This window comes from Mastigoproctus giganteus, chromosome 5, assembly GCF_048544385.1.
Source record: "Mastigoproctus giganteus isolate SK-2022 chromosome 5, ASM4854438v1, whole genome shotgun sequence".
Taxonomy (NCBI): domain Eukaryota; kingdom Metazoa; phylum Arthropoda; class Arachnida; order Uropygi; family Thelyphonidae; genus Mastigoproctus; species Mastigoproctus giganteus.
Window position 1 is genome coordinate 66,356,799 of NC_143579.1, and position 27,773 is coordinate 66,384,571.

A 27,773-nucleotide genomic window follows, 5' to 3' on the forward strand; every position below is an offset into this window, starting at 1 on the left:
ACAAAGGATACAAAATGTAAGAATGCAGACACGGAGTTCTTGTATATTAGATAATCTTTTGCAAAAGAATTCAACAGAGTTTAATGCATGTGAAGTTATTAATCATACAGTGAGATCTCAGGATGATATTTCTGAAAGCCAAAATGAACCTATGAATACTTTTGAAAATTCAAAGTTCCGAAGGCAGAGAAAGCGCTCAACACCTGTAGTTATTGAATATGATATGACAAGTTCTGGTGCTAATTGCCAAACTATAAAAAGAAAACTGATTAAAGAAGACAAAGATAAGCTACAGTTATCATCATGGCAACCTGAAAATTGGCAGACTGTCTTGAAAAATATTAGAAAAATGAGAAAAAAAATTCCAGCTCCAGTTGATACTCTAGGAGCTGAACATTGTCCAGATGATCAGGTCCCACCAGAAGTAAGTATTTCCAATTTAAATGAAAAAAAAAACATTGACTCTGTTTTAGAACGTGTCTGTTAAAATACTATTTTAAATTAGGATTGAAGTTTAGGTTTTCATTTAAAAATCTATAAAAATTATTCATTTCATATAACTGCTTTCTAGTATCTGTTGCACATACACAACTCAAATGAACTGAGTAGGCCTTCACATGCCATAGCATAAGTGGGGGGGCACAATTACTTTAAATATCCTATTGTCTACTGCATATCATGGAGTTGGGGGGGCTCCTGGAGTCACTTTACAATTAACACTTTACACTATACCAATTACCATCCCCACAGATGTATACTAATGTCAGAGATAGAACCAATAAATTATGGAGAAGAACATCTACTCATCTGTGATAAAACACTATATGTCTGCTGCATTTGTGGAAAGGATAGCACTTATAAATACCTGGGTATGCTACTGATGAGAGTGTAAGAAACAGGGTACAAAGACAGTTGACATGTTTGGTTCAGCTGTGTCTGAGTGTTCAATCCTGTGTTGCTAATGTTTTTTAAAATTTTTTGTAATATTTTTAAGTTTGTAAATGAGATGTAATCCTCCCATTTGCCTTTCAGGTGACACAGAAGCCTATGGCAGATATAAGCTAATCTGTAATCAAGTCACAAAGGCAAGCGAAGGCTTGCCTTTGTGACTTGACAAGGAGGTGAGGGATAAGGAGGTGATTATCCCGTTGTACAAGGTAATGTTCAGGCCACAACTAGAATACTCTACACAGTATTCTAGGTGTGGCCTGAACATTAGGAACAATGTAGAGTTACTAGAATGAGTACAAAGAAGGGCAACAAGATTGGTGAGTGGAACAAAGGGGTGCTCTTACCAAGAAAAGCTTAAGTTCTGCAAATTGCAGTGCCTGGAGATTAGGCACCTTGTGAGAGGGATCTGACTGAGGTATATAAGGCCTTAAATGAGTTGAGCAAGCTGATGGGATTCTTCTTCTTGCTCAGATTAAGAACCTGAGGGGGCATAGATTCAAACTGAGGAAAGACGGTTGTAGAATAGATGTGCGGAAATTTGCCTTTAGCCAATGGGTAGTTGATTGGTGGAACAGACTTCCATGTTTTGTTGTGGAAGTTGATAACCTAAAAAATTTAAGGCTGAGCTGGACAGGCATTTGGAACGAATGGAGGTGTGAAATGGGAGGAGGTTTTTTTGGCCGAAGCTGCATAAGCTTGCTTTCTTGCATTGTATGCCTCTACTAATGCTAAAACTGTTTGCTTAACCTTTGTTCCAGGAAAAATAATGACGTTACTGGTTAAAGAAGTAATGCAATTATGCTGTAGTCAGAGCATGGATTTGTTAATGGGAAATCTTGTCTGACCAATCTGTTGGATACTATGATGCAGTAATAAAGGAACTAGATGCAAACAATTATTTTAGTATATACTAGGATTTCAGGAAAGCTTTTGATATTGTTTGCACATAAAAGACTGTCCAAATTGGAGCACAGTGTGGCATTAAGGACAAGTTACTGTTGTGGACTAAGGGATGGTTGAGTGAGAGAGGGCAGAGAGTAGTTATTATTGGACACTGCTCTTTGTGGATTAATGTTATCAGTGGAGTCCTTTATGGTTCAGTGCTTGGACATTGTTATTTTCTGTATTTATTAATGATATTTATGAAGGTATATCAGGCTTAGTGTCTAAGTTTGCAGATGGTATAAAGGTTGGCAGTGCAGTTAATAACAGTAATCGAGGTAAGCTATTGCAACAAGATCCAAAAAAATTAGTCAAATGGGCTGAGAAATGGTAACTGCTACCCATATGCAAGGTATTGCATATGGGTAGCAGTAATCCCAGATTAACGTACCAACTGTGTGGTACAACTCATGCTAGTGAAAAAGAAAAGTCTTGAGGGTAATTATGCAGTGAGATTTGAAGTTCTCTGATCAGTGTAGACAGACTACCAAGACAACTCATGGAGCTTTGTCAATAATATGCAGGAATTTCACCAGCTGGAATAAGGAGGTGATTATCCCATTATATAACGCAGTGGTCAGGCCATATCTTGATTACTGCATAAAAGTCTGGAGGACAGCTGTAGAACTGCTGGAATGGGTGCAGAGAAGGGCAGCAAGGTTGGTGACGGGAACAGAGGGGTGTCTTACTATAAATAGGTTCAGCTCTGCATATTGCTGTGTCTGGAGACAGGCACCTATGAGGTGATCTGATTTGAGATGGTTTTGACTGGATTGAGCAAACCCAATGTTGATTACACTCTTCCTCTTGCTCAGATTACACACATATGAGGGGCATAAATTCAAATTGAGAAAGGATATTACAGGATAGATGTGCAAATGTGCCTTGAGAGGGCGCCTCCATAGCCAGGTGGGAAGGAGCAGCAGTGCATAGCACATGCTTCTTGATTAGACTGGGATTTGAGCCCGTCACCACCAAATATGGAGAATGTGAAAGGTCAGGGAATGACCACCGCATATCCCGGAGCAATATGGCCTTGTGTAGACAGACTACCAAGACAACTCATGGAGCTTTGTCAATAATATGCAGGAATTTCACCAGCTGGAATAAGGAGGTGATTATCCCATTATATAACGCAGTGGTCAGGCCATATCTTGATTACTGCATAAAAGTCTGGAGGACAGCTGTAGAACTGCTGGAATGGGTGCAGAGAAGGGCAGCAAGGTTGGTGACGGGAACAGAGGGGTGTCTTACTATAAATAGGTTCAGCTCTGCATATTGCTGTGTCTGGAGACAGGCACCTATGAGGTGATCTGATTTGAGATGGTTTTGACTGGATTGAGCAAACCCAATGTTGATTACACTCTTCCTCTTGCTCAGATTACACACATATGAGGGGCATAAATTCAAATTGAGAAAGGATATTACAGGATAGATGTGCAAATGTGCCTTGAGAGGGCGCCTCCATAGCCAGGTGGGAAGGAGCAGCAGTGCATAGCACATGCTTCTTGATTAGACTGGGATTTGAGCCCGTCACCACCAAATATGGAGAATGTGAAAGGTCAGGGAATGACCACCGCATATCCCGGAGCAATATGGCCTTAGTTGCTAATGCTCCTAAAAACCAAATAACAAACAAACAAACAAACAAACCTTGCCTTGAGCCAGGGTGGTCGCTTGTTGAAACAAACTTACATCTATTGTTATTGGAGGTGATGTGGGATGATTTTATTTTCTATTGTTGATGTTTTATATGCTTTTCTTGCATTTGCCATTACTAATAATAATTTCAGTGCCTGGTTTTGTAAATAGCAATAGTTAATTATTTTGCCCTTTTTGCATGTTATCATTGAATATTTTTCCTCTCCTTCATAATGAAAAAAAAAAAAAAAAAGGTCCTGAATACCAGTACATTTCTGCATAAAAAGAAAAAAAAAAAAAATTAACAAACTTTTATAACATCTAAATAGAGAAAATAAATTTAAAATACAATTTGCTCCATTTCATAATGACATACATCACTTTTCACATTAACCTTGCCTGAAATGCATTAATTATTATTATAAATTTAGAAGAAACATTCCATAATGTTGTTTTGCCGGAAAGGCAAATCTACATTTTTTTATGTTCTGTAGTGTTCCACCTTGATCAAGCTGAGGCCCTGACACAATATATTTATCTTTTATGTAATTGTCCCATTTTTTTCTCTTTTCCGTTTGGTTCTCCTCCTCCCTGAACCATAATGCAATTGCACCATCTGCATGAAGGATGATATTCCACTGATAATACTCTCTCTCGAGCTCTCTCTAGCTCTGTATCCAGAGCAAAAGTGGCATTTGAACAAATAAATGGGAATCTCGTTACCAAAAAAAATAATTTCAAAAGAAACAAACACTATTTTGTGTTTTGTGTGTAATGAAAGTTCTTTAAATAATTTTTCTTAGTAGTATTTTCCAAGGACTGTTGCTTGTTTCTACTTCAGAAACTAAGTTTCTGAAGTAGAAACAAGTTGAAATGCTTCAGATACACATCCCGTATTTTGTGAAATTACCTTGAATTTATTTGAAAAGGCACTTTCCAAAATTGAATAAGATTTCTTCAATTTGGAAAGGCACTTTCCAAAATTGAATAAGATGTCTCACTAAGGATTATCACTGTTTTTATAAATTGACAAATTTGTCAGTGTATATGCTGTTTTATATATTTTTATAAAAATCTAATTTTTATGAATTAGCTTACTTATCAGTCATTTTTACTTTACTGGTTAGTGTGATTTTTTTTTTTTTAATATGTTATATATCTCTCAAGGATATTAATGTGGTGGTAGTGGCGGGTAACCTGGCAGGTGACCCTTGAAAATAACATTCCTGCATTAATCTTTAATCAATGATTAAAAATTTCATAAATATAACCAAACTTTTAGTGTAATAGTTTCTGAAGTGATATTTTTAGTCTTCATACAGAAATTGTGTGTGAGAACTTGTCAGGTTACCTATTTGGCCCTCCAGGTTGGGGGTTGCAATGGGCTAGCTCCTCGTTCAGTGTAAAAAATACACAAATGCTAAACGACCTACAAGTGAAAATGAAAATGGACTGCACGGAAACGACTTGGCAAACGGAAAAGGACTATGATTTTGGGATGCTGGAATATTCAAGGCCTTTTAATTCAAAGAAACTTTCTTTCGAATGAACTGCAAAAATTCAAGTTAGACGTCGTCGTGTTATCAGAGACAAAGAAAAAGGGATGTGGAGAAGAAATAATGGGAGAATACTACCATTTTTGGAGTTTGTTATTAGTTATTTGGTTTTTAGGAGCATTAGCAACTAAGGCCATATTGCTCCAGGAATATGCGGTGGTCATTCCCTTGACCTTTCCGCATCCTCCGTATTTGGTGGTGACGGGCTCGAACCCCGGTCTAATCAAGAAGCGTGTGCTATGCACTGCTGCTCCTTCCCACCTGGCTACAGAGGCGCCCCATTTTTGGAGTGGAGTTGATAAGAGTTGAAAGAGCAAGAGCAGGAGTTTCTATTGCTGTTAAAAAGAAATTGAGACACAACATCAAAAACTGGCAATTTATTAATGAAAGAATGATCTCATTGGAACTGAAAATGTACGGGAGAGAAATATGTATTTTGGGAATATATGCCCCGACTAATGACACCACCGATACCTTGAAGGATGAATTTTGGGAGGATCTGAGAGAACTAATAGAAAAAATTCCTAAGAACAAAGAGATATTTCTAATGGGAGATTTCAATGCAAGAGTAGGAAATGAACAAAATAGCAAAGTTATTGGAAGATTTGGAGAGAAAGAGAGGAATGACAACGGAGATAGACTATGCAATCTTTGTGAACAGTTCGACTTGAGAATAAACAACACATTTTTCCAACACAAGGATATCCATAAATATACTTGGTCACAGGAGACAAGACAAATTAGATCAGTTATAGATTATATTATTTCAAAACATTCTACGAATATTTAAAAAATACTGTTAAAAAAATAGCTCATGAAATCCTAGGCAAAAAGAAGAGCCAAGGACCCCTGGATTACAGAGAAAGTAAGAGCTGCTGTAGAGGAAAAGAAACTTGCATATCAGAAATGGCTGGGTGATAGGAATGATGCATATAGGAACATTTATGTTGAAAAAAAGAAAATAGCCAATCGGTTGGTAGTAGAAGCAAAGAATGGGAAAGGAAATGCGCAACTATTAATAGCAAATTGGGCTTCAAGCAATCAGCAGAATCGTGGAAGGTCCTTAAAGACTTTAGAAAACAGAATAAACGCAATGCTGGTTTGCAATTAATACCTTTGAAAGACTGGATGGAGTACTATGAAGGACTTTTAAAAGAAGACTGGGAAGAGTTCAAGACGATGGAGGATTTTGGTGTAGAAAAGGGCTTAAAAGTTTCTGTTAGGGAAGTGGAACTCCTGCTAAAGGAAGGAAGGAAGGAAGGAATGGCAAATCACCTGGACCTGGAGGAGTTTACATGGAACTTCTGAAATATGGAGGAAGAGGAGTGGCTGTTCTGATACAAAAACTGTTAAATAGTATACTGAGAGGAGAAGAAATACCGAAAGAAATGATAACAGGATATATTACATCAATTTATAAGAAGGGCGATCGGAAAAGCTGTTCAAATTACAGAGGAATATGTGTCCTGAACCCGCTGTTAAAGATCCTTGGAAAATGGATCAGGAACCATTTAGAAGCCCGAATAGAGGTATCAGAAGAACAAAGTAGTTTTTCAGCTGGGAGGTCATGTATAGATCATATCGCAACAGTACGACAGATTCTTAAAAATGCCAATCAAAAGGAAAAAAAATCTTCATGATTTTCATTGACCTTGAAAAGGCATATGACAGTGTTCCAAGACACTCTTATGGGAAGCACTAAAAGAGGCAAATAATGATGGACAACTGATTAACATTATTAAGGCAATTTACAGGAATAATAGATGCAGAATTAAAGTGGGATCATCTTTGTCACCTGAATTCCACACTTCAAAAGGCTTATTACAAGGTTGTTGCATGTCACCAACACTTTTCAAAATTTATATCGACATCTGCCTAAGATCCTGGTCAGAAAAATTTAATAAAATGGGATTGCCGATTAATAAGAACACCTATATTCACAATTTACTTTTTGCAGATGATCAGGTGGTGATAGCACAAGACTTAGAAGCTGCAAAGTATACATGTCTTCATTTGTTTGAGGAATATAAACAATGGGGTCTAAAAATCAATTTTAGCAAGACTGAAATGTTGTCTTCAGGGCCAGGACACGTTCTAAATATTGCAGGTTTTAAAATCAAACAAGTTGATAAATTCAAATATTTGGGATCAGTCTTACAAAGTGATGGATCATCCCAAGCAGAGATCAATAAGAGAATTACAGATGGCAGAAAGGCTATTGGCATGTTAAACTCTGTTCTGTGGAGCAAAAATATCCTAAATAAAACAAAGAAACTTATATTTCAAACGATTGTACAAAGTCTTCTATTGTATGGAGCGGAAACCTGGACATTGAATAGGCGAGCGGAAAACAAATTGCTCTCTACAGAAATGGATTTTTGGAGACGCTCAGCAGGAACTTCTAGAAGAGACAGGAAATGGAATGAAGAAATAAGGGAAAAAATGGAAGTGAAAAAGACTATTATTGACACCATCGAAGAAAAGCGTCTAACATGGTATGGCCATGTAAAACGGATACAAGAAAACAGATATCCAAAGGCTGTCCTGGAATGGATACCTCCTGGAAGAAGAAGAGGACATGGATGGATGGAGTACGGGAGTGCATGACAGCCCGAGGCTTAACTGACCAAGACACCTCGAACCGCACTTTATGGCGGGAAAAAATTCCTAACACGAAATAACTTGTAGGCTGAGGAAACCCATTGTAAGTGGAAACACTCCTCTTGAAGAAGAAGTTTCTGAAGTGATATTTTTAGTTTTCATACAGAAATTGAGAACTTGTCAGGTTACCTATTGCTGTCTCTGCAGCTATTCAGTTTTTTGTTTGGAGAGTGGCATGATACCAGACAAGTGCTGATGTTGTGTTTATTTAAAGTTTCAGGTATTTTTCTTCTCCCACTAGGTCAGAAACCATCTATGTTCTTATCCTATTTGGTTTTGAAAGATTTATTATTGTTTTCACAGAGTTAAAATGGTAGTGGGAAACCTGATATTCTCTCCAGATGGCCACTACACTGTGGGAAGCGAGATATGTAGTTGAAAATTTTGTGCACAGTGAGGCATGCCATATTTGAAATAAATTTTGAAATAAACCTGAAAGTGGAAGAAACTAATAGTATCAAATATATATAATATGTTTTTTTAATATTTATGTGCATAATAGTAGAAATATATATACATGAATATGTTCAAAATTTCACTTTCTTAATGGTCATTTAAATTGGGAAATGGAAGAGAATAAAAGATTGATATTTCTATTTTACAAGTAAAGCATATTTCTTTGCAGAATTAATATTTGTTTTTTGAAAATAAAAGGTATGAAACACACAGTATATTTTAAAATTTTGAGTTTTTTTATTAAAACTTAAAAAGTATATACAATAAGCAGGGCTGCAGCAAGTGGGTAGGCGAGGTAAGCGTCGCTTACAGGCGGCAGTTCAAGAGGGCGGCAAAAAATTTTTGGCATATGCAAGTTGGACCACTGTTAAACAAACGTCTTTATAGCGAAATTTTATATTTAGAGATATATTTTGAATTCCCCTTGGTAATTACATTTAAAATAGTTTTTGTAGTATGAAGAAAAGTTCCATATAACGAACGGATTACCAGAGATTTATTGGGAACACATTGTTCACACCTTTGGCCTTCAGGCAATTAGTGCTACTACTAAGCACGAATTAAGAGCCAACGGGATTGCCATTCTGCAACTTAGTGAATCATAAGTGATTTGCAAACAATCAGAAACTCAAAATGAGGTAAATTATGCATTCCCAATAATCAGCCAATCATAGAACTCGACCGGACAGTCACTCTGCTCTTCAGCCATGCCCGCAACGGAGATACCCATTTTCTGGATTAAGCCAGAATAATAAATATGATACTGTTTTTAACAAGGCAATGTATAGCATTCAGAGGCTCTTCAAAGGATTTATATGATAATGGTAACTTTTTAGAACTTGGTTGAAAGAATTGCTAAATATGATTCAGTTATAGCAGAACATATTTGCCGTATTCAGAAATCTGAATCGAAAAATATCGTGCATTATTTTGGTGATCAAATACATAAAGTAATTATTGAAATAATTTCACAAAATATTACAGATAAAATACTAGAAATGACTAGAGAAGCTAAATATTTTGCTATAATCGCTGAAGACTAAAATAAAGGTATGGATACAAGGAATTGTGCTAAATCAGTAGCCTTAAAAATAACATTTTATAAGTTTCTTTGTTTGATTATAATTTAGCATGATATTTTAAATCAATTTAATTCGGTAGATAAAATGCTCAAAAAAAAAAAGGGGGGGGGATTCTGATGCACATGAAGCTCTTGAATGTCTACAAAATATCAAGAAATTTTTAAAGAAAATAGAACAGAGGAAGCCATCCTAAAAATATGGCTACTGTCATCGCATTGAAGCTTAGTTTCCAGAACTGTAAGGAAAGTATTGAAAAAATGTCATTTTGATTATGAAAGTATTCAGGATCCACAACAAAATTTCAAAATTAATTTTTTCTTTCAAATTATGGCACAACAATTTTCTCCTTAACTGAAAAGTTTACAAATATGAAAAAACATGTAGAAATAAATTAAAATGTTTTATAATATTTCTGAATTTAAAATATGGTGAGATGGCAATTTATTAAATCATTGCAAAGATTTACATATTAAGTTAAGTGACATTTATCATAATGAGTCCGATATTAATGGTTTAGCATTATCTGAAGAAGAAGAATCTTTATTGAATACGTAGATAATGATTTACAATAGCATAGTTGCAACTACCTGTCACGGCACAATGGCCAGGGGTTAAAAATTTACTATAAAGACAAGGTTGCCTGAATACACCAAAAGCATAAAATAAAATGATAGGTAAATCAAATAAAGCACTAGAAAAGGAAATGAATTGAGTGTACTATATACAGAACACATTAAGTGAGTGTATATACCATTGGTTACATAAGAATATATATTGAATTACATATAAAAAAAAAAAGTCCAAAGTGTGTTAGCTGTCTAATGATACCAGGGGTTTCCCCCATCTCCGTGTTGTGTGCTCTGTTCGTGTAGCAGTTGTTTGGTTGGTTTTTAGGAGCATTAGCAACTAAGGCCATATTGCTCCGGGATATGCGGTGGTCATTCCTTGACCTTTCCGCATCCTCCGTATTTGGTGGTGACGGGCTCGAACCCCGGTCTAATCAAGAAGCGTGTGCTGCGCACTGCTGCTCCTTCCCACCTGGCTACGGAGGCGCCGTGTTCGTGTAGCACAGTACTCTGTTGAGGCCAGAGATTTAAAAGTGTGTGGGATATGGTTGTCGTTTAATGTTATGTTCTGTTGTTTCTCTGACCATTTAGCCGTCGCACCCCTAGTGGGACCATATAATTCGATACATTGACATTGACTTGAATTGAGTTAGTTTACATTGCTCGGGACACCAGTTATAATATTGGTGGCCTTGACCATCGCCACTGAGTATTCTTTTTCTGTACTTTCGATCTCTATTAAACTTGTTGAAGTTGACATCTAAATCTTGAATGCGTGATAACATCTGCTGAGGAAGAAACTGGTCCGACAGGTGAAGACGTGTTTGAAGAGGGCATAGCTGTGGAGTTGCTCGCAGATGCGCCACTGGGATCCTCCATGCACAGTTGTCCCAGAAGGAGGGAGAGGAGATGAGGCCAGTCATGAGCTTGATGGTTATAACGAGTCTCCTTTCATCGAGCCAGGTGAGCCTTGGGATGTTGAGTGTTTTGGCTTTAGCGGTGGTCTGGAGCTGGGGAGATAGGCTAAGCTTGTAACAAGCTCACTTGAGGAGAGTCAGTACTTGGAGCAGCTTCCACTATCATCAGACCAGAACACTGGTCTGATGGTAGTGGAAGATGCAGATGCCCAAATCTCAACAGCATAGAGAAGTGGGGAATAAACTATTGTAGCAATATACATGGTGGATTTGTCAGTTACATGTTGTAGATGCTGCTTGCATATCCATTTCAATTTGGCAGCTTTTGTGAGAAGCAGGTCTATATGTTGGCTGAAGAGAAGCTTTGAGTCAAATCTGATCCCTATGTCAATGTGGTTTTGAACAAGTGGGATGACTAGAACTTAAAGAGTACTTGAAATTTATATTAAAGACAATATTACATCATTGGAAGTTTTACAATATATTTTTAAAAATGATTTTACAGATACTTTTCCAAATGTAGAAGTTGCTTTAAGAATTTTTCTAACTTCACCAGTTTCAGTTGCCTCAGGTGAATGGAATTTTTCAAAATTAAAATTAATCAAATTATTTACAATCGGCAATGTCTCAGCAATTACTCTTTAATTTGGCAATAATTGCAATATAAAATGATCTTTTGGGAAAAATAAACATAAATGAAATAATTAATAAATTCACACATTTTAAAGCAAGGAAACAAATTTTTTTAACATTATAATTTTCCTTTCATTTTATTATTGTGGGTACGATTACTTTTATTTAGAATTTAAAGTTTATTTCCAGAATAAATCAGAATGATTTTGTTATTTTTGTTTGTTGTTTCATTATATTATATGAGAGATATATTGTAATTCTTTTCTTTTTCAATAAATTAATAATAATTATTTTTTTTTTAATCCAAATATTTTGGGGGGGCAAATTTGATTTTGCTTACTGGCAGCACATAGGGTCACAGTGGCCCTGACAATAAGTATTACAATCTATTAAGAAAATATGAAATATGGCACTATTTGAGCAGAATTCAAAAAAATCTCAAAATATTTTTCAAAAATTGAAAAGAAAGTTGAGTACCTCTCAGGTGACCTTCCACCATTTTTGCTGAATTTTGGGTGCCAGCACTGTCTTTTTAATAAGATAGCTTATACTGGGGTAGTGATTACATTGCTGAACCCTGTTTATGGACTTGTTCAATGAAAATGTAATTCATATAACTCTACTAGAGTTTCAGAAGCAGTTTGAATAATAATTATAGAATTTCAGATATATGTGAAACTTAAGTATACAAAACTTAAATGCTTAAGTATACTGATATATAGGGTTGATGCTCGGGGAGGGGGTAATGGGAGTAATATTCCCCAATGTATCACAAAATCATCTTCACACATTTGTCCTTGAGAGGAAACTGAAGGGGTTAAATTGTATAGTTAGATATTCTTATGTTTAAAGAAGCTGTTATAGAAATGGTCTGGATTTTTTATTCTTTACTCATTATGTTAATTTTTGCTTGCCATACCTTTGGTAGGTGTTTCGATACCAGACATTAATATCGCTGATGTTGTCTAGTCAGACTAAAGATGAAGTAACTCATGCTGCAGTACAGAGGTTAATAACTCATGGGCTAACTGTTAAAAATATAATTTGTACATCTGATGAATTACTAGGGAAACTCATATATCCAGTTGGATTTTGGAGGGTAAGTTATTTGTAGTTTTCATACTGTATATCCTTTAGTGTTTGAATTTTGAAAGTATAAAATGAAATTGTGGTAAGGCTTTTTAGTAATTAACTATATACAAATAATCCAAAATAATGAGTAAAACTATCGTTAATAAATACATGATTAAATTGATATGAATAAATGGAAAATATAAAAAGAACAAAAAAGATAAACAAAACAGTGATGGACTCTGTTTTATTACATCACTTGTTAAATTAGTTTCAGTGTTGTGTATATAAATCAATCATAATATATGTAATATCATATAAGACACATTTGGTAAAATTAACCTGTCAGTAGAAATGAAGGTTAATAAGACACTGGTAATTTTTGTGGCTCTTTTGTGCTCTTCAAACCACCCAGAAATGCCAGTCAGCATAATTCTAAGGAAGGAGGCATTTTGTATTAAGTCTGAAAAAAAAATCAGCAAAAAAAAGATATTACTTACTGCAAAATAGTTTTGTATCTTCCTCTCTCGGTGTTGTGTTTATAAATCAATCATAATACAGGAATAACTCACATAGCGCGGTTAATGCATGCCAAAAAAATACCGCGCTGTGCGAAACCGCGCTGATTGAGGTATTATTAGTATGTATTTTAATGTAATGCATTCCGACAATTTCATTATATGGGTCGAGTTGCAAAAATATATAGGCGTTTGTTTACTATAAATTGATGCCCACGAAATTCTTGCAAAAAAAGAAACTAAAATGATAAAAATGAAAAATACTAGTAAATACAGTACAAATGATTTTTATTGCAGTATGTACATACCAAAAGAATTAGATAGTATGAATCAGAGCTGTAATGCTCAATATGTTCTACATTGATATTAATATTTATAAAATAATAAGAGGAGTTTATCTCAGTATAGTACGTAGAACACTTCCGTATGATACTCTCCAGAAATTAAAACGAAAAAATCGAAAAACTCACATTAGAGTAAAAAATAATTAAAACCAATTTAACACAATTAAAAATTAATTTAACGCAATTAAAAATATTAAAAAGAATCTTAAAAATTAAAAAGAATATTAAAAATTAAAATCAATTTAACACAATTAAAAATCAATTTAACGCAATTAAAAATATTAAAAAGAATCTAACGAAAATATTCAAAACGATTTTCCTTCCTGAAGCTGACAACGCTTTTCGACCATATGTCGTGATCACAGGAATGAAAATACAATTTTATATTTTCGTTAGATTCTTTTTAATATTTTTAATTGCATTAAATTGATTAATTGTGTTAAATTGATTTTTAATTGTGTTAAATTGGTTTTTAATCATTTTTTACTCTAATGTAAGTTTTTCAATTTTTTTCATTTTAATTTCTGGAGAGTATCATACGGAAGTGTTCTACATACTATATCGAGGTAAACTCCTCTTATTATTTTATAAATATCAAAAGAATATAAGTGAAGTATGTACTGTATTTTATTTTGAAAAATAACTGATCAGCTTAGTTTGCACAGTTTTTTTTCTTCTTTTTATCTGCATGCATCTCTTTATAACATCGAATGTCATTTTGCAACTTACTTTCTTACCTCATTCGATGTTTGGATCTAGAAGAACACTTGGCGCCATTACATTTCTTCTTTCCACTCATATTTGCGTATAAAAGTGTAACATTTTTAAAAAATAATCTTTAATAAAAATACACAGCAAAAATATTTGTACAGCTTACGCACAATCAAGACCTCACCGCTTGGAATCTAGTGTGTTTACTAATCTATCAAAGCTAGCAGAGTCCGTATATAATGGGAGTTGCGACAACAGTCATTGTGGCCTTGACTCCATAACACATCGGCCTACGTGCTGGCATTATAATACATACATGCATATCAAATGTATTGGTGCGTAACGCAGTTAATTTTTTTTTAATTTGTAAACTGCGCTATAGCGAAACCCGCACTGTTCAAAACTGCACTATGCAAGGTATTCCTGTATATGTAATATCATGTAAGACACATTTGGTAAAATTAACCTGTCAATAGAAATGAAGGTTGATAAGACACTGGTAATTTTTGTGGCTCTTTTGGGCTCTTCAAACCACCCAAAGTATGAAATGCCAGTGAGCATAATTCTTAGGAAGGAGGCATTTTGTATTAAGTCTGAAAAAAAAGCAGCTCTCTCTCTCTCTCTCTCTCTCTCTCTCTCTCTCTCTCTCTCTCTCTCTCTCTCTCTCTCTCTCTCTCTCTCTCTCACTCACTCACTCACTCACTCACTCACTCACTCACTCACACACACACATACACATACAAACAATAGTGATTGACCTGTATACAGTTTTTATTGAAAAAGCACCGAAACATTTTTGGTTCCTTTTGCACACAGTGAAAAACTGTTTTGAGTGCCTCTCCACAATGTAAGACTTGCCCACATTGCAACCATAACTAGTTCACTACATTGTTTGTAAGAGTTACTTTGGTTAAGGCTATTTAGAAAATGAAACATTAATTGCTATTGAATAGTTACAGAAAATTCACACTGCAATTAGGTAGCAGAAATGACCTTGCAATTTTGCTACCTCAGTACCAAGGTACTTAATATTTAGAATAACATAATCATTCAAAAAAAAATAATAAAACATATAGCACTTACCCTCATTGCAAATGCACAACTTCTACTAAGGGGAGACACCTTCACACTCACTAAGGCATGAGTACTACTTTATAATAAATAAAGAAATAGAACTAAATAAAGGGGAACTTGCAAGTCCCATCTCTTCAAGATGACATTGGTAATTGGGAGTTCACAATTGCTGATATCTCCTTGAAGAGGTGGTGTTTGCGAGTTCCCTATCTTTAATTCTATTTCTAATGAAGAAATAAAATTGGCAGTTGTGTCATAGATTGAACAAAAGCTGGTGTCAAATAGAGAACTTCACATCTTCCTTACATTATGTATGAAAGATTAAAAGTGTGCACTCCTCATCACAATTTTATTTTTCCAAACCATTAGCAACTTTCATGGAGTTGTATTTGATCTGATGGAAAAATAATCTATTGGCAACTGCATTATGGGTAATGAATTTGTGCCTAAAATTAATAGTTAATGCAAGTGGAAACATTTTTTGAAATTTAGTGTTGTTTTATTGAGTTAAAGGCATTTAATTTATGTTGCTGGAATTGAACCGTATTAACATTTGATGATCGTTTAAAAGGAAAACTTGCAGATTGGAAAGTGGAAGAAGCTAATTTGAAAGGATTTGTAATAAAATTAAAGTTTCTTAAAGGTATATTCATAGATAGAGATTCAAGTAGCACAAAACTTATTGAGGTAAGAAAAAAGTAATCATTTTTGTAAGTGACATGACTGGAACAGAAAGGGAATTCTAACGAGAAGATGGCCAGATTTACAGATATAGCACAAGAATGCTTGAAAATAAGCTTGCTGTTCTTCAAAGATCACCTATTTAACTTTGGACACTGAATAGACTCTGTGTGCTGTAAAGGAATAAAACGTCTCCTTATTTCTGCTACAGACATCATCTGTGTTAACAAATGTAATCCATTTTCAGTACTTTGTCCGAGGATATCATGACTTGGATGGAAATGGCTGCAGGTATTTCCGGTGTGAGTCATGAGTTCATCACTTGTATAGCCCATGATATGTGTTCTAAGATCGGTGTAGTATACAAACCAAGTTCAATTGATTATTCTTTTCTTTGCACCCAGTATAAGGAGAGCACCAATCTGAAATTAAAACTTGGTGCATTACTAAAAGAATTTGAGTTCTAGAATTTGATTGCTTGCTCTAGAAATATATAACTGGGAGCTTGTTGGGGTCTCAAGTGGTGCATTCCCAATTCAGGTTCCAGAACAGTATAGTCAAGTGCATACTGCTTTGGTTCAAGAAGATTGTTTTATTGACACTATTATCAGGGAAATAGGTAACATTTTCTGTAATAAAGATAAGTGGACTAGAACCAGGTTCCGTTTGCCGGTGGCAGTGATTGATGATATTGCCAACAGATTGTTAGATTTTAAGGGAGATAAAGAGAACATTATTATTCAAGTGGGGACCAATGATATAAAATGAACACAATGTGATAATATTTGGGATAAATATAGAGCTATGCTGAAAAAATGCCACAAATTGGGTCAGAATATATGTGCATCTGCAATTCTACCAGGACATGTTAGGAAGGATTATATGCTGCAACCTTGTGAATTAATTCAAGATTTGAGGGACTGTGTAAGGCTTCTGGGGGAATATTTTTATCAGCTTGGCCTGCACTTGTTGGTAGAAGGGATTTTAGAGATGGAATTTATTTAAACAAAGGTGGTGCAAGGGTTTTTGCCAGTATATCATTGAGGATACCTTAAGGATTCAGGGAAACTGCTAGTTAGGGGAATAATGTTTAGGTAGACATGCATTTATCTGATGATATGGATCAAAGTAATATTTGAACACATCTCAAGAATTCTTGTTCGTTGCTGCAACATCCAATTTTGGAAAGTTATCCTGAGGGTAGCAGATGAACAGGAAGCTAAAGCTAGAGAAACGAGCTTAAATGACTTCAAGGTTATATGTAAAGGCAATAAAGTATAAAAGAATACTTAGTTTCAACTGTCTACAGTAATGTTAGGAGTGTTTTCAAGAAAATGATTGAATATGAACTCGTGGTTAAGAAATGTGGTGCCACACAGGAATTGAGAATGATGAGTTTCACTATGGCAGGTACAATGCATTTAGGAAAGATAGAGGCGTCTCCGTAGCCAGGTGGGAAGGAGCAGCAGTGCGTAGTACACGCTTCTTGATTAGACCGGGGTTCGAGCCCGTCACCACCAAATACGGAGGATGCGGAAAGGTCAGGGAATGACCACTGCATATCCCGGAGCAATATGGCCTTAGTTGCTAATGCTCCTAAAAACCAAATAACAATAAAAACAATAAAGGAAAGATAGAAAAGACAGAAGGAGTAGGTGGAGGTATGCTTCTTATCAAAAGTAGCCTGAGCACGAAAAGAGCTTTTGCAGAATCAGACCTGCCAGCATAGAAACTGCATGGTGCGAGTTAGTTGGAAGTAAAGGTAATGAGAGTAAGGGTAATTTATGGGCTAGAAGATTTTGAAGAGCATGACAAGAGTTTACATGCAGATGGAATGGGTGAGCAAGTGTGAGTGTTATTATGGGTGATTTCAGTTTATTCCTAATTGATTGGAATAAGTGGGAGGGAAACTCAACATAGGGAACAAAATTTTTAAATAAACTAGATGATTATTATTTGTTAGAGAAAATATTAGGGGCAAGAATATTCAGGACTTGATCATTACTCACAAATCAGATGACATCATGGAGCTCACAGTATGGGAACTATTGGCAGATAGGCGTTCGTTCGATCATTAATTTGAAGATGAAGAAAGATGTTGCAGTAGTTAAATGTAAGGGTGTGGGTTTTAATATCAGGAACGGGAACTAGGACAGTTTAAGATGCTAAATGCCATCTATCAGTTGGCCAGATTATGGAATGCCTTTTAAGCAATAATCACATGAACACGTATATACCATTAAGCAAATAAGAAGCCATGAATGCATATATACCATTAAGAAAATATAGTACAGTGAGGATGCCAAAGAGATGAAAAGTACTGAAGCCTACAACAGCTATAAGTTAATCTGTAACAATGCCCTAGGTTAAAGGTCCCCCAAAAGGTCAGGGCAGCCAAGGCTCAGTATGAAATCGCACTGGCTAAGAGAGCAAAGAATAGAGTATTCTAGAAAGAGGAGTATTGTTTCAATATTATAAAAGATGTAGATAATTCTAGAATGTTTCACAATAATATAAATTGAGGAGTTAAGAGCTATAACTTATAAAATTGAACGCTCGTCATTCAGAAAGAGTGTTTGGTTTTGGGTTTGGAAATACAGAACTGAACATTGAAAAAAAAAAGTGCTATTATAATTCTGTATAAAGAAAGTTATTCCATGAGAAGTATGGCAAAAACTAGGTGTTTCATTGAAATAAGTACAAATTACCATTTGATGATTCAAGGAGATTGGCAGTTTAAAGGATAAACAATGATCAGGATGACTGCACATAACAATGGAAGCATAAAAGTTAAGACCATACCACTGATTTCTAAATGCAGTCAGCAACTTACTGTACCTGAAATCTGAGCTGAGTTCAATGGGAACAGAGAAACTTCTATACACCCGCTGTAAAACTTTGTCTTAAACAAGTAGGACTTCATGGTTGTGTAGTGGTCTGAAAATTCTTATTAAAACTGGAAAAATTGAAAAAAAAAATGGATGGCTTGTGCAAAGAGCCATCAACATTGGACAATTAAAGAGTGGAAAAGTGTACTGTGGACGGATGAATCCAAATTTGAAATTTTTCGATCCAAGCTTAGAGTTTTTTTGAGATGATCAACCAAAGAAAAAATGATGTCACATTGATTAGTGTCTGCTGTTAAGTATGGTAGTGGTTCCATCATGATTTGGGGTTGCCTTCTGTTTTTTTTTGGAGTGGGTGACATTATCAGAATTGAAAGAATTATAAGAAAAGAAGGCTATAAAAATAATCTCGAACGTAATACAGTATCCTCTGGACTTCAATTTTGTGCAAAAATTTTGTTACAACAAGACCATGTCCCAAACCACAGCTGTAAGCTATGTAGGGACTATCTAGCAACTAATCAACAGGAGGGGGGTGAAAATTATGGTGTGGCCACCCAGTCGCCTGTCTTAACCCAGTCACTTGGAATAATGTTATTCAAGGCACTATTATAAAATTAATCACCAGAATGCCATGTCTTTGTAAGGCAGTGATAAATCTAGTGGAGGAAATTCCACAAAATACAAACTATAACGCTACACTACAAACTATTTCAAGATTTTTTATTAATAAAAAATCTTGAAATAGTTTGTACTATGTTGTTTTCTTGTATTAAACCTTACATTGTCATATGCTGTGATTTCAAACTTTTAGGTGGGAGTGTACATATGTGTTTTTTTTTGGCGCCTCCGTACTCCGTAGCCAGGTGGGAAGGAGTAGCAGTGCGTAGTACACGCTTCTTGATTAGACCAGGGTTCGAGCCCGTCACCACCAAATACGGAGGATGCGGAAAGGTCAGGGAATGACCACCGCATATTCCCGGAGCAATATGGCCTTAGTTGCTAATGCTCCTAAAAACCAAAATAACAACAACATATGTATTTCATGGGTGGGCCTATAAAATATGTATGCCTCTGGGAATATATATATATAGTTTTCGTATATAGACTCTGTGATTAAATTACTTAAAATGTATGCATACATTTTAAGGCCATTTCGGGTAATATGTCCATTTATGTACAAATTGTCTATAAATCTTCAAATAGATATTGCCATATTTTATCCGTGTTTCTTAGTAAATGTAGACAGTTTATAATAGGTGATGGTAAGAAAACAGCTTTGAAAATAAAAAATAACTCACAGCTTGTTTAGCAACAGTTGCCTGATTTGGATGTACAAATGCCAATGCCAAAATTAAAAAAAAAATTGCATAATTCTGAGCTGTAAGTTGATGAAACTGAATCATATGATACATAAAGCTTATTTTTTGCATAATTTCTCTATAATTTTTTGACACAATTGTTTTTAAAAATTCTGATTTGATTTTTGACAGTAATTTAATTCTAACGTTGGACAATAAAGTCAAAATAAGAACAAATGAATATTTAAAAAGTTTTATATACGAAGAGTTCATTTTTACAAAACTTCAATATTTCACAAGCACCCTACAGAGCCCACTGTCACATGAAATTCATGACTTATAGCCCATTTGCTCTTGGAAAAATTTACCCCAGTGGGTCAACACATGTTCCAGGAAATCATTTGTGAAAGGGATAAATGCTGATCACTACCTAATTTTCCAGTGGCTGGAGAAGAACTTAACTTCAACACTTCCAAAATCCAGTCTTGATTTATTTCTTGCAAAAAGAATTGTTGCCTGCTCCCATGCTCATATTCAGCAGCACTTAAATTTCTAGACAGGAATGCATATCTTAAATAATCCTTACCTCTTATCTTTTAAACTTACCACAAATCTTGTTCCCTGTGCTTCAGAAACCAAGTTTTCTCCTTTGCTCTTGCTTTTCTTTTAAAAACCTGTTACTGCTGTACAAAACACAGTTCTTCCCGACTTGATATTGTCCTCACATTATTAGGGTAGTGCTCCTATAACTTCTATAAAGTTCCTTGACTCTATGCAAATGGGAGTAGTAAAGTTAATTAATAATTGCTTGCTGGCTTATAACTTTGAGACAGGAGAAATTGTTATGGACTTTTTTATAATGTGGCTGAATTAGTTGGTCTAGGGCAAGGTTTGCATGCTTCTCAGAAACACTGGTTTTTCATCCAGCAACAAGACAAACCAACAAAATACAAACACACAATTTACAGACACAATATACTGGCACCTCATAGGTTTAGTTACCTCAGCAATTAATCTACAATGAACCTTGTTTATGCTGCATGACTTTTCTAGATATTTCTGTGTTCTTCTGAAGTAGCATCTGTAATTCTTCCATATAACACATGCATCAACAACCACTTACAGTTGAACAACAGGCTCACTGAGATATTTTCCAGAATTTATTTTCATCCTTATATTCCATGTATTCCTTGGAAATTACAGCCTACAGAAATTTAGGTTCATTATTAACAAATATTTTCTCTTTTCTCAACCCATATACTTGTGCTAATACTTTATATGGTTAGAATAACTTTTCATGCTTGGGATTACCTTAAAAAAAACTAGGAAATTGAAAAGTTTGTTAGTCTGAGAAAGGATTTGAAAGAAAAACTCTTATAATTATAACAAGAATATCACAATAAATTTTTTTATTGAACTATATTACAAAATTTTGTGTGATGCAAGTAATTAGTTTCTCATGTAATTTCATAAAAAGTTCCTTTCTTTGTAAACAATGTAATGAACAGATCCTTATTTCATGTGGTCAGTTAACATTTTCTGTAGTAATGCTTGTATTAACTGGGTAAAATGTTGATTGTTTTTGTTTCTTAGAACTTTAAAAGTGATTATGAAATCTTATTTTAATATTTGTTTAGAGAAAGGTGGACTACATTAAAAAAACTACAGGAATTTTACATGAAAAATATAATGGAGATGTTCCCAAAACTCTAGAAGAGCTGTGTAAACTTCCAGGTGTGGGACCTAAGATGGCTCATCTAGTTATGACAATTGCATGGAATAAGACAGTCGGAATTGCTGTCGACACTCACGTTCACAGAATATCTAATAGACTGGGCTGGGTAGAAGTTACTACTAAGGAACCAGAAAAAACTAGAATCTGTCTTGAAAGTTGGCTACCCAGGTAAGTATTTACATCTTATTATTTATATTCAACAAACAGTTTCTTAGAAATGCCATCCTGATGTTGTGTATGAGCTCATTTCTCTCTCTCTCTCTCTCTCTCTCTCTCTCTCTCTCTCTCTCTCTCTAAAACAGCAATTTGCCTCAACATGCACGCCATCTTTTTTGGAGTGCATGGCAAGCATTTTTTGTCATGCAGATTGGATAACATCTTTCAATTCTTGTGTGGTGGATGAAAGTAGAACTATATGCTTTTGTTTTGAGATCAGTTTTTGTAGTTTAGGAAGGGCTACAGTGATTTAAAGTAATAGTCCTAGTCCACAATTGTATTGAAGTGTTAGCTGGACCTCTGTGGACCATCTTTCTCCACTGATGCAATCCTGATTGTATTGGTCTCAATTTTCTAGCCACTCATATTTGTTTCCTTATTCCTGGTTGTTTAGAGAAAGGTAGACTACATTAAAAAAAACTACAAGAATTTTATGCCTTTTGATATTAATGCATTGAGAATGTACCACTATAGCTACAACGACATAGCCACAAATAGCATCTGATATGCGTACCTGTGTAAACTCTTTTTGTTTTTCCTATATTTCTAGAAATCTTTCCTTTCTGACTCACCAAATATATTGATATGGACTTCAAAGCTCTTCTTAGGGGCTCAACTTATCATAGCACTGAATATAGTATATGCTTGGACCTGGGATCATGTGTTCTTAGTCTTTTGCAATATATATAAACTAGTGGGCCTCAAATTTTAAGGTTTCTTTCATGTATTTTACTATATATAATTTATTGATGAATATATAAATAAATAATCCTTTATGATTTTCTGGTGGGCTATGTTATTAAAAAATTTGAAAGATGCTGGTCTGTTGAACAATAGTTACATCTCCATGTTTTCTGTGGTTTCTCTCTCTAAATACTTGTTTGGTTCCTTAAAATGTTATAGGTTAATTCTCATAATTACTTGTATATGCTCTTGAAAAGGATATTGAGAATATGTAGCCTGCATTGATATATCTTCTGTGAATATTGTTTTCTCCAAATTGTATACAGCATGTACAGCTTTTATCATAGCACACAGACTCCAAAATTCAGGTAATCAAGAAGTAATAAGCAAGTGTGCCAGGAAGTTTTCTGATCAGAGGCATAGTTAGTGAGAAAAGTGAGTGACTTTTTCAGTGATGTCATATCTGGTTGCAAGCTTACAAGTGTATGGAATGAAAGAACATTACGAAATGCTTAAATAATAGTCATATGCATTACAATTTAGGCATATAGTTCTGAACACTGCACTGTACTTCCTACTCAGTAGATCTTGTGGAAGAGCAGCAGTCACCACTAGAAAACCTCTCTCATTACCCAGCTAAGTCAGGTGACATCGTGACTTAGTTGACATCCTGACATCAGGTGACATCCTGACATTGAGCATATTTAAGTCAGGTGACATTCTGACTTAAATATGCTCAAAATTTTGGATCATTGCATGCATGAGACAAGAAGTGCCATCTCTTTGCCAGCCTGTGGGCTTGCATATACCACAATATCTGAAGAAAACATGCTACTATTGATTGTTGCCAGACCCTCCCACAGCACTTGCAAGATTGCAGGCCTAATGGGTTTGCATCTGAACACATTGCATTCCATTCTGCATGAATGAGGGAACACACTTGTACTATTTTTGATAAATGCAGAGTTTTTTTGCTGGTCACTCACAGCTCCCGAGGGAGCTGCGAGTTTCTAGGTGCCGTTTTATCCTGGTTGCTGCAACATGATGCAAAAAACAACACTTTTTCTAGACACAAGTCCCACTTTCCCACAAAGGAATTTTTCTATGCCCACAACAGCCATTGGCAGACTGACCAAACCACCTCTTTAACAGTGTTGACTGCCATGTCAGCCATATATGTCTGACACCATTAGGTTTTTTAGGCGCTGCGTCAGACATGTATGGCTGACACCCTCTGTTTCAGTCGAGTCGTATCAGCTGTGTAGCGCTGCCAATTGATCGGAATTTACATTATTTTTGAAAAGCATAGTCCCTGGTGATACCTCTGATGAAAATTTCATGGCACTATGAGAAAAAATAAGTGAGTAACTGCTGATTATTTATTATACAAATTTTACAATTACAAAATTATGTAGATTTGTGGTCTTGACCAAAACACTCTAAAAACATGAAAGGCTGATGATTATAGTCTGGGCAAAGTCTTTTCATCTTCCTTTACTAGTGGAGGGTTCATCAACCATTTGTGGGGCATGCTTTGTTGACATTAAAATATTAATTTTAGAATTACTAATCAAATTATTTACTAAATATTTTTTGACCCCGAGGGTAATTTTTTTCTTAAACTAGCTTGGCAGCCAACATGTTAATGCATTCACATGCACACCAAATCTACTGTGTCATCAACAGGTGGGTGGGATTGTTCAGGAATTTGCTTAATTGGGCTATACTCCTCCTTGAATGTCTTAACATTACCAATTTTGCCAATTTCTTATGTAAAATACTCCCTGAACTTCTGTTGAATGTACCTTTGGAAATAAAGTGACAGATGTTCTGTCACAATGGAAGGCCTCTGCATTTTGGGCCTTTGCTTTCCTGACTGATGAATAGGTTGTGGGGATATCTGAAGATTCTTATACAAGATTTTGTGCTTCATATTTATAGCAAATACTGTTGATGCGAATATGCAGCAGAATATACTGCGATTAGCAGTTTTTTTTTTTTTTCCTTTTCTTGGATGTGAAGACTGCATTTTGAGCACTTGCTTTGATGCCAGTATTAACAGTCAGTGTCAGTGCACATGGCTCGTTAGCAGTGGTAATACCTGTTTGTACTAGTTGCCATGCCTGTGCAGTGGTGTGTTTTTTGTTTTCCTGTTACACACCATTGTCACACTGAAGTAAAAAAAATATAAGATGTCAGGAAGACTTTTGATACTTTGCGCATAAAATACTTCTGTACAAACTGGATAATTGTAGCATTAAGGGTAAGTTACCTCTATGGATAAAGGGAGAGTTCAATGAAAGGAGACAGAGTGGTTATCAGTGGGCACTGCTTTTCATGGACTAATGTTATTATTGGTGTTCCCCAGGGTTCAGTGCTGGGCCCATTGTTGTTTTTAATATTTATCAATGATGTTGAAGGTACATCAGGTTTAATGTCTAAGTTTGCAGATGATACAAAGGTTGGCAGGATGGTTAATGATAGTCATCAGGGTGAGCTACTGCAACAAGGTCTAAGAAAGTTTGGTTGATGGGCTGAGAAATGGCAGCTGAAGTTTAACATTGACAAATGCAAGGTACAAATGCAAGATCACCTCACAGGTGACTAGTCTCCAGATGCTGCAATTTGCAGAACTGAAGCCTTTTGTGGTAAGAGCACCCTTCTGTTCCCCTCACCAATCTTGTTGCCCTTCTCTGTACTCGTTTCAGTAGCTCTACATCCTTCCTAAAATGAAGCCTCAAGATATGCTGGACCATTGCCTTATACAGTGGGTTAATCACTCCTTATCGCTGCTAGCAAAATTCCTGTATGTCACTGATAAAACACAATGAGCTGCCAGGCAACTGCTTCATATCTGATGAAGATATAACTTCATATCTTCATAAAATATTACAATTTACTTTAAGAATGATGAATTACAAAGGGTACTAGGAAAGTTTTGCAATACAGCTTTGTTTATTTAATTTTTTCAAAGTAATTTCCTCTATATTCAATACACCTCTCCATCCTCCGAAACCAATCTTTAAACCAGTTCTGCCAAGTTTCACTAGGGAGTAAAGCACACTCGTTGTACCAAGCCCGTAGAAGGTCCTCATCACTGGAAAACCGCCTCCCTTTTGGCTTCATTTTCACATGCGGGAACAGTGCAAAGTCGCAGGGAGCAAGGTCTGGACTGTAGGGAGGGTGCTCGAGAAGTTTCAGTCCTGTCGTGGTCAAATATTCGGTGCAGGCTTTGGCGCGGTCAGCTGGAGCATTATCGTGATGGAGGTATCAGGTGTCCATTCTTGACTTTGGCCGCAGGTTCTTCATAGATCCAATGACTTTAGGCAGGCATTGTTCAGTATACCACTTAGCTGTGACTATCTTCTGCGTGTCCAAAACGACACGTTCCACAATTCCACTCGATTTGAAAAATACAGCTATCATTTTCTTCTTTACAGATCGGGATTTTCTGACAATTACGGGTGTGTCGTCATCATCAAAGACCCAAACTTTGTTTTGAGCCTTGGTCGGCAGATCGTAATAGTACAGCCAAGTCTCGTCACCTGTCACGATGTTGTTCACATACCGAGATTGTCCCTTATCAAACTTTTTTAACATCTCCCGGCACCAAGTCACACGTCGTGTCATCTGCTCTTCAGTCAGTTGATGCGGCACCCAGAGAGAACAAAGTTTCTTCACGTGCAAATGATCTTGCAGAATCGAACGAATTGCTGGTGCATTTAGGCCCAAAGTATCCGCTATCTGTTGGTAGGTCACTCGCCTGTTTTCGTCAAGCATTTTCCTCACAGCAGTAACGTTTTCCTCCGTAACTGACGTTCGTGGCCTTCCCGGTCTCTCAGAATCCTCCAGAGTGAAATTTCCCCTTTGGAATTCTCTATACGACCTGAATATCGTTGTACGATGTGGACAATCATCATCTAGTGCAAGAGTCATTTCTTCTAAGCACTGGTCTATGGTTAAACCACGCACGAAATTATACCGCAAAACTGTCCTTATCTCATTTCGTGACCACGGTGCCATCGCAAGCACTTTACACTCTCACTACTAATGAATAACTGAGCCCATCGACTTGGCGCGGCGGCTACTATGCACGTATGAACATGTCTCAACATGCAGCAGCAAGCAGCTTCCTGTGATTCATTGTTGCGTCATATTGCAAAACTTTTCTAGTACCCTTTGTATAGTCATTGAATGCTTTTTATTATTACTCCATATATCTGCTTGTTTTTAATTCTTAAAATTATTTGTACTGTGCATTTTATTGTAAAAATGTGTTTTAATTTTATTAATTTAATTTTAAATTTATTATTTAACTTTTAATTGTCATTTTATTTTAATTCAACAGTTCAGTTGGAGCATTAAAGAAGAATGTATAATATATTATGCACTTGATACAAGAATCAGCAAAGTGGCACTGGTTCCAAAAGTGGCATCACTGACTATTTAAACAGCTACAAGTGCAAGAAAGTTTCATTTAATTTTCCAAAAAAAAGTATTTTAATTTAATTTCAAAATGAAGCTCCTGAAATGCATATCAAAAGGGCATATTTACTCCATGTGTATCCACGTTTACAAAGTAATAGCAGATTGTTTACTTACACATGGACCATCTGATTTAATAAATCATCTTTCACTTGTGACCCCCAGATATCCTTGACTAATACCTCAGAGAATTCAATTAAAAAATGCTCATTTCTAGTATTTTGCATCAAGGGAGGGATTGGGGGAGAGGGGAGAAAAGATGTACAGAATTTAAATGTGTTTAACACTTTTATGAGAATGGTGATATTCTATTTCACCTTTTTTCGCTAAATAGAAATCCAATTTTAACACATTAAAATTTCGCACTTCTTTTTGCTGAAATGCTTAGAATACTTACATGTCTTTTTGTTTAAAAACTGAAGGGTCTGTTATCTCAAAGGTTATCTTTCAGGCCAAATACAAAATAAAAATTTTACATTTAATGTAGGACTACACATATATTTCTAATTTTCACATTTATTTTAAGTATATATATGTTATGTGGCTTCTTTCAGGTATCTGTGGAGTGAAATAAACCTAATTTTGGTGGGTTTTGGCCAAACAGTGTGCCTTCCAGTTAAACCAAAATGTCAAGATTGTTTAAATGCATCCCTTTGTCCATATGGAAAGAAAATATTAAAGAACAAGAAGTAGGAATTTTAT

At 35.5% G+C, this 27,773-nt stretch overlaps 1 protein-coding gene across 2 annotated transcripts; it reads left to right on the forward strand.

Moving 5' to 3' along the window:
• On the forward strand, nucleotides 1-27,773 carry Nthl1 (Nth-like DNA glycosylase 1). Of its 2 annotated transcripts, none has more exons than XM_090373261.1 (4): nucleotides 1-424; nucleotides 12,334-12,504; nucleotides 21,589-21,854; nucleotides 27,626-27,773. In XM_090373261.1, the coding sequence occupies exons 1-4, from the start codon at nucleotides 23-25 to the stop codon at nucleotides 27,762-27,764; spliced, it is 978 nt and encodes a 325-aa protein (XP_090229387.1). In that variant the 5' UTR covers nucleotides 1-22; the 3' UTR covers nucleotides 27,765-27,773. The 2 variants fall into 2 exon arrangements, with proteins under 2 accessions (XP_090229387.1, XP_090229388.1); XM_090373262.1 differs by lacking the exon at nucleotides 27,626-27,773 and adding an exon at nucleotides 26,935-27,227.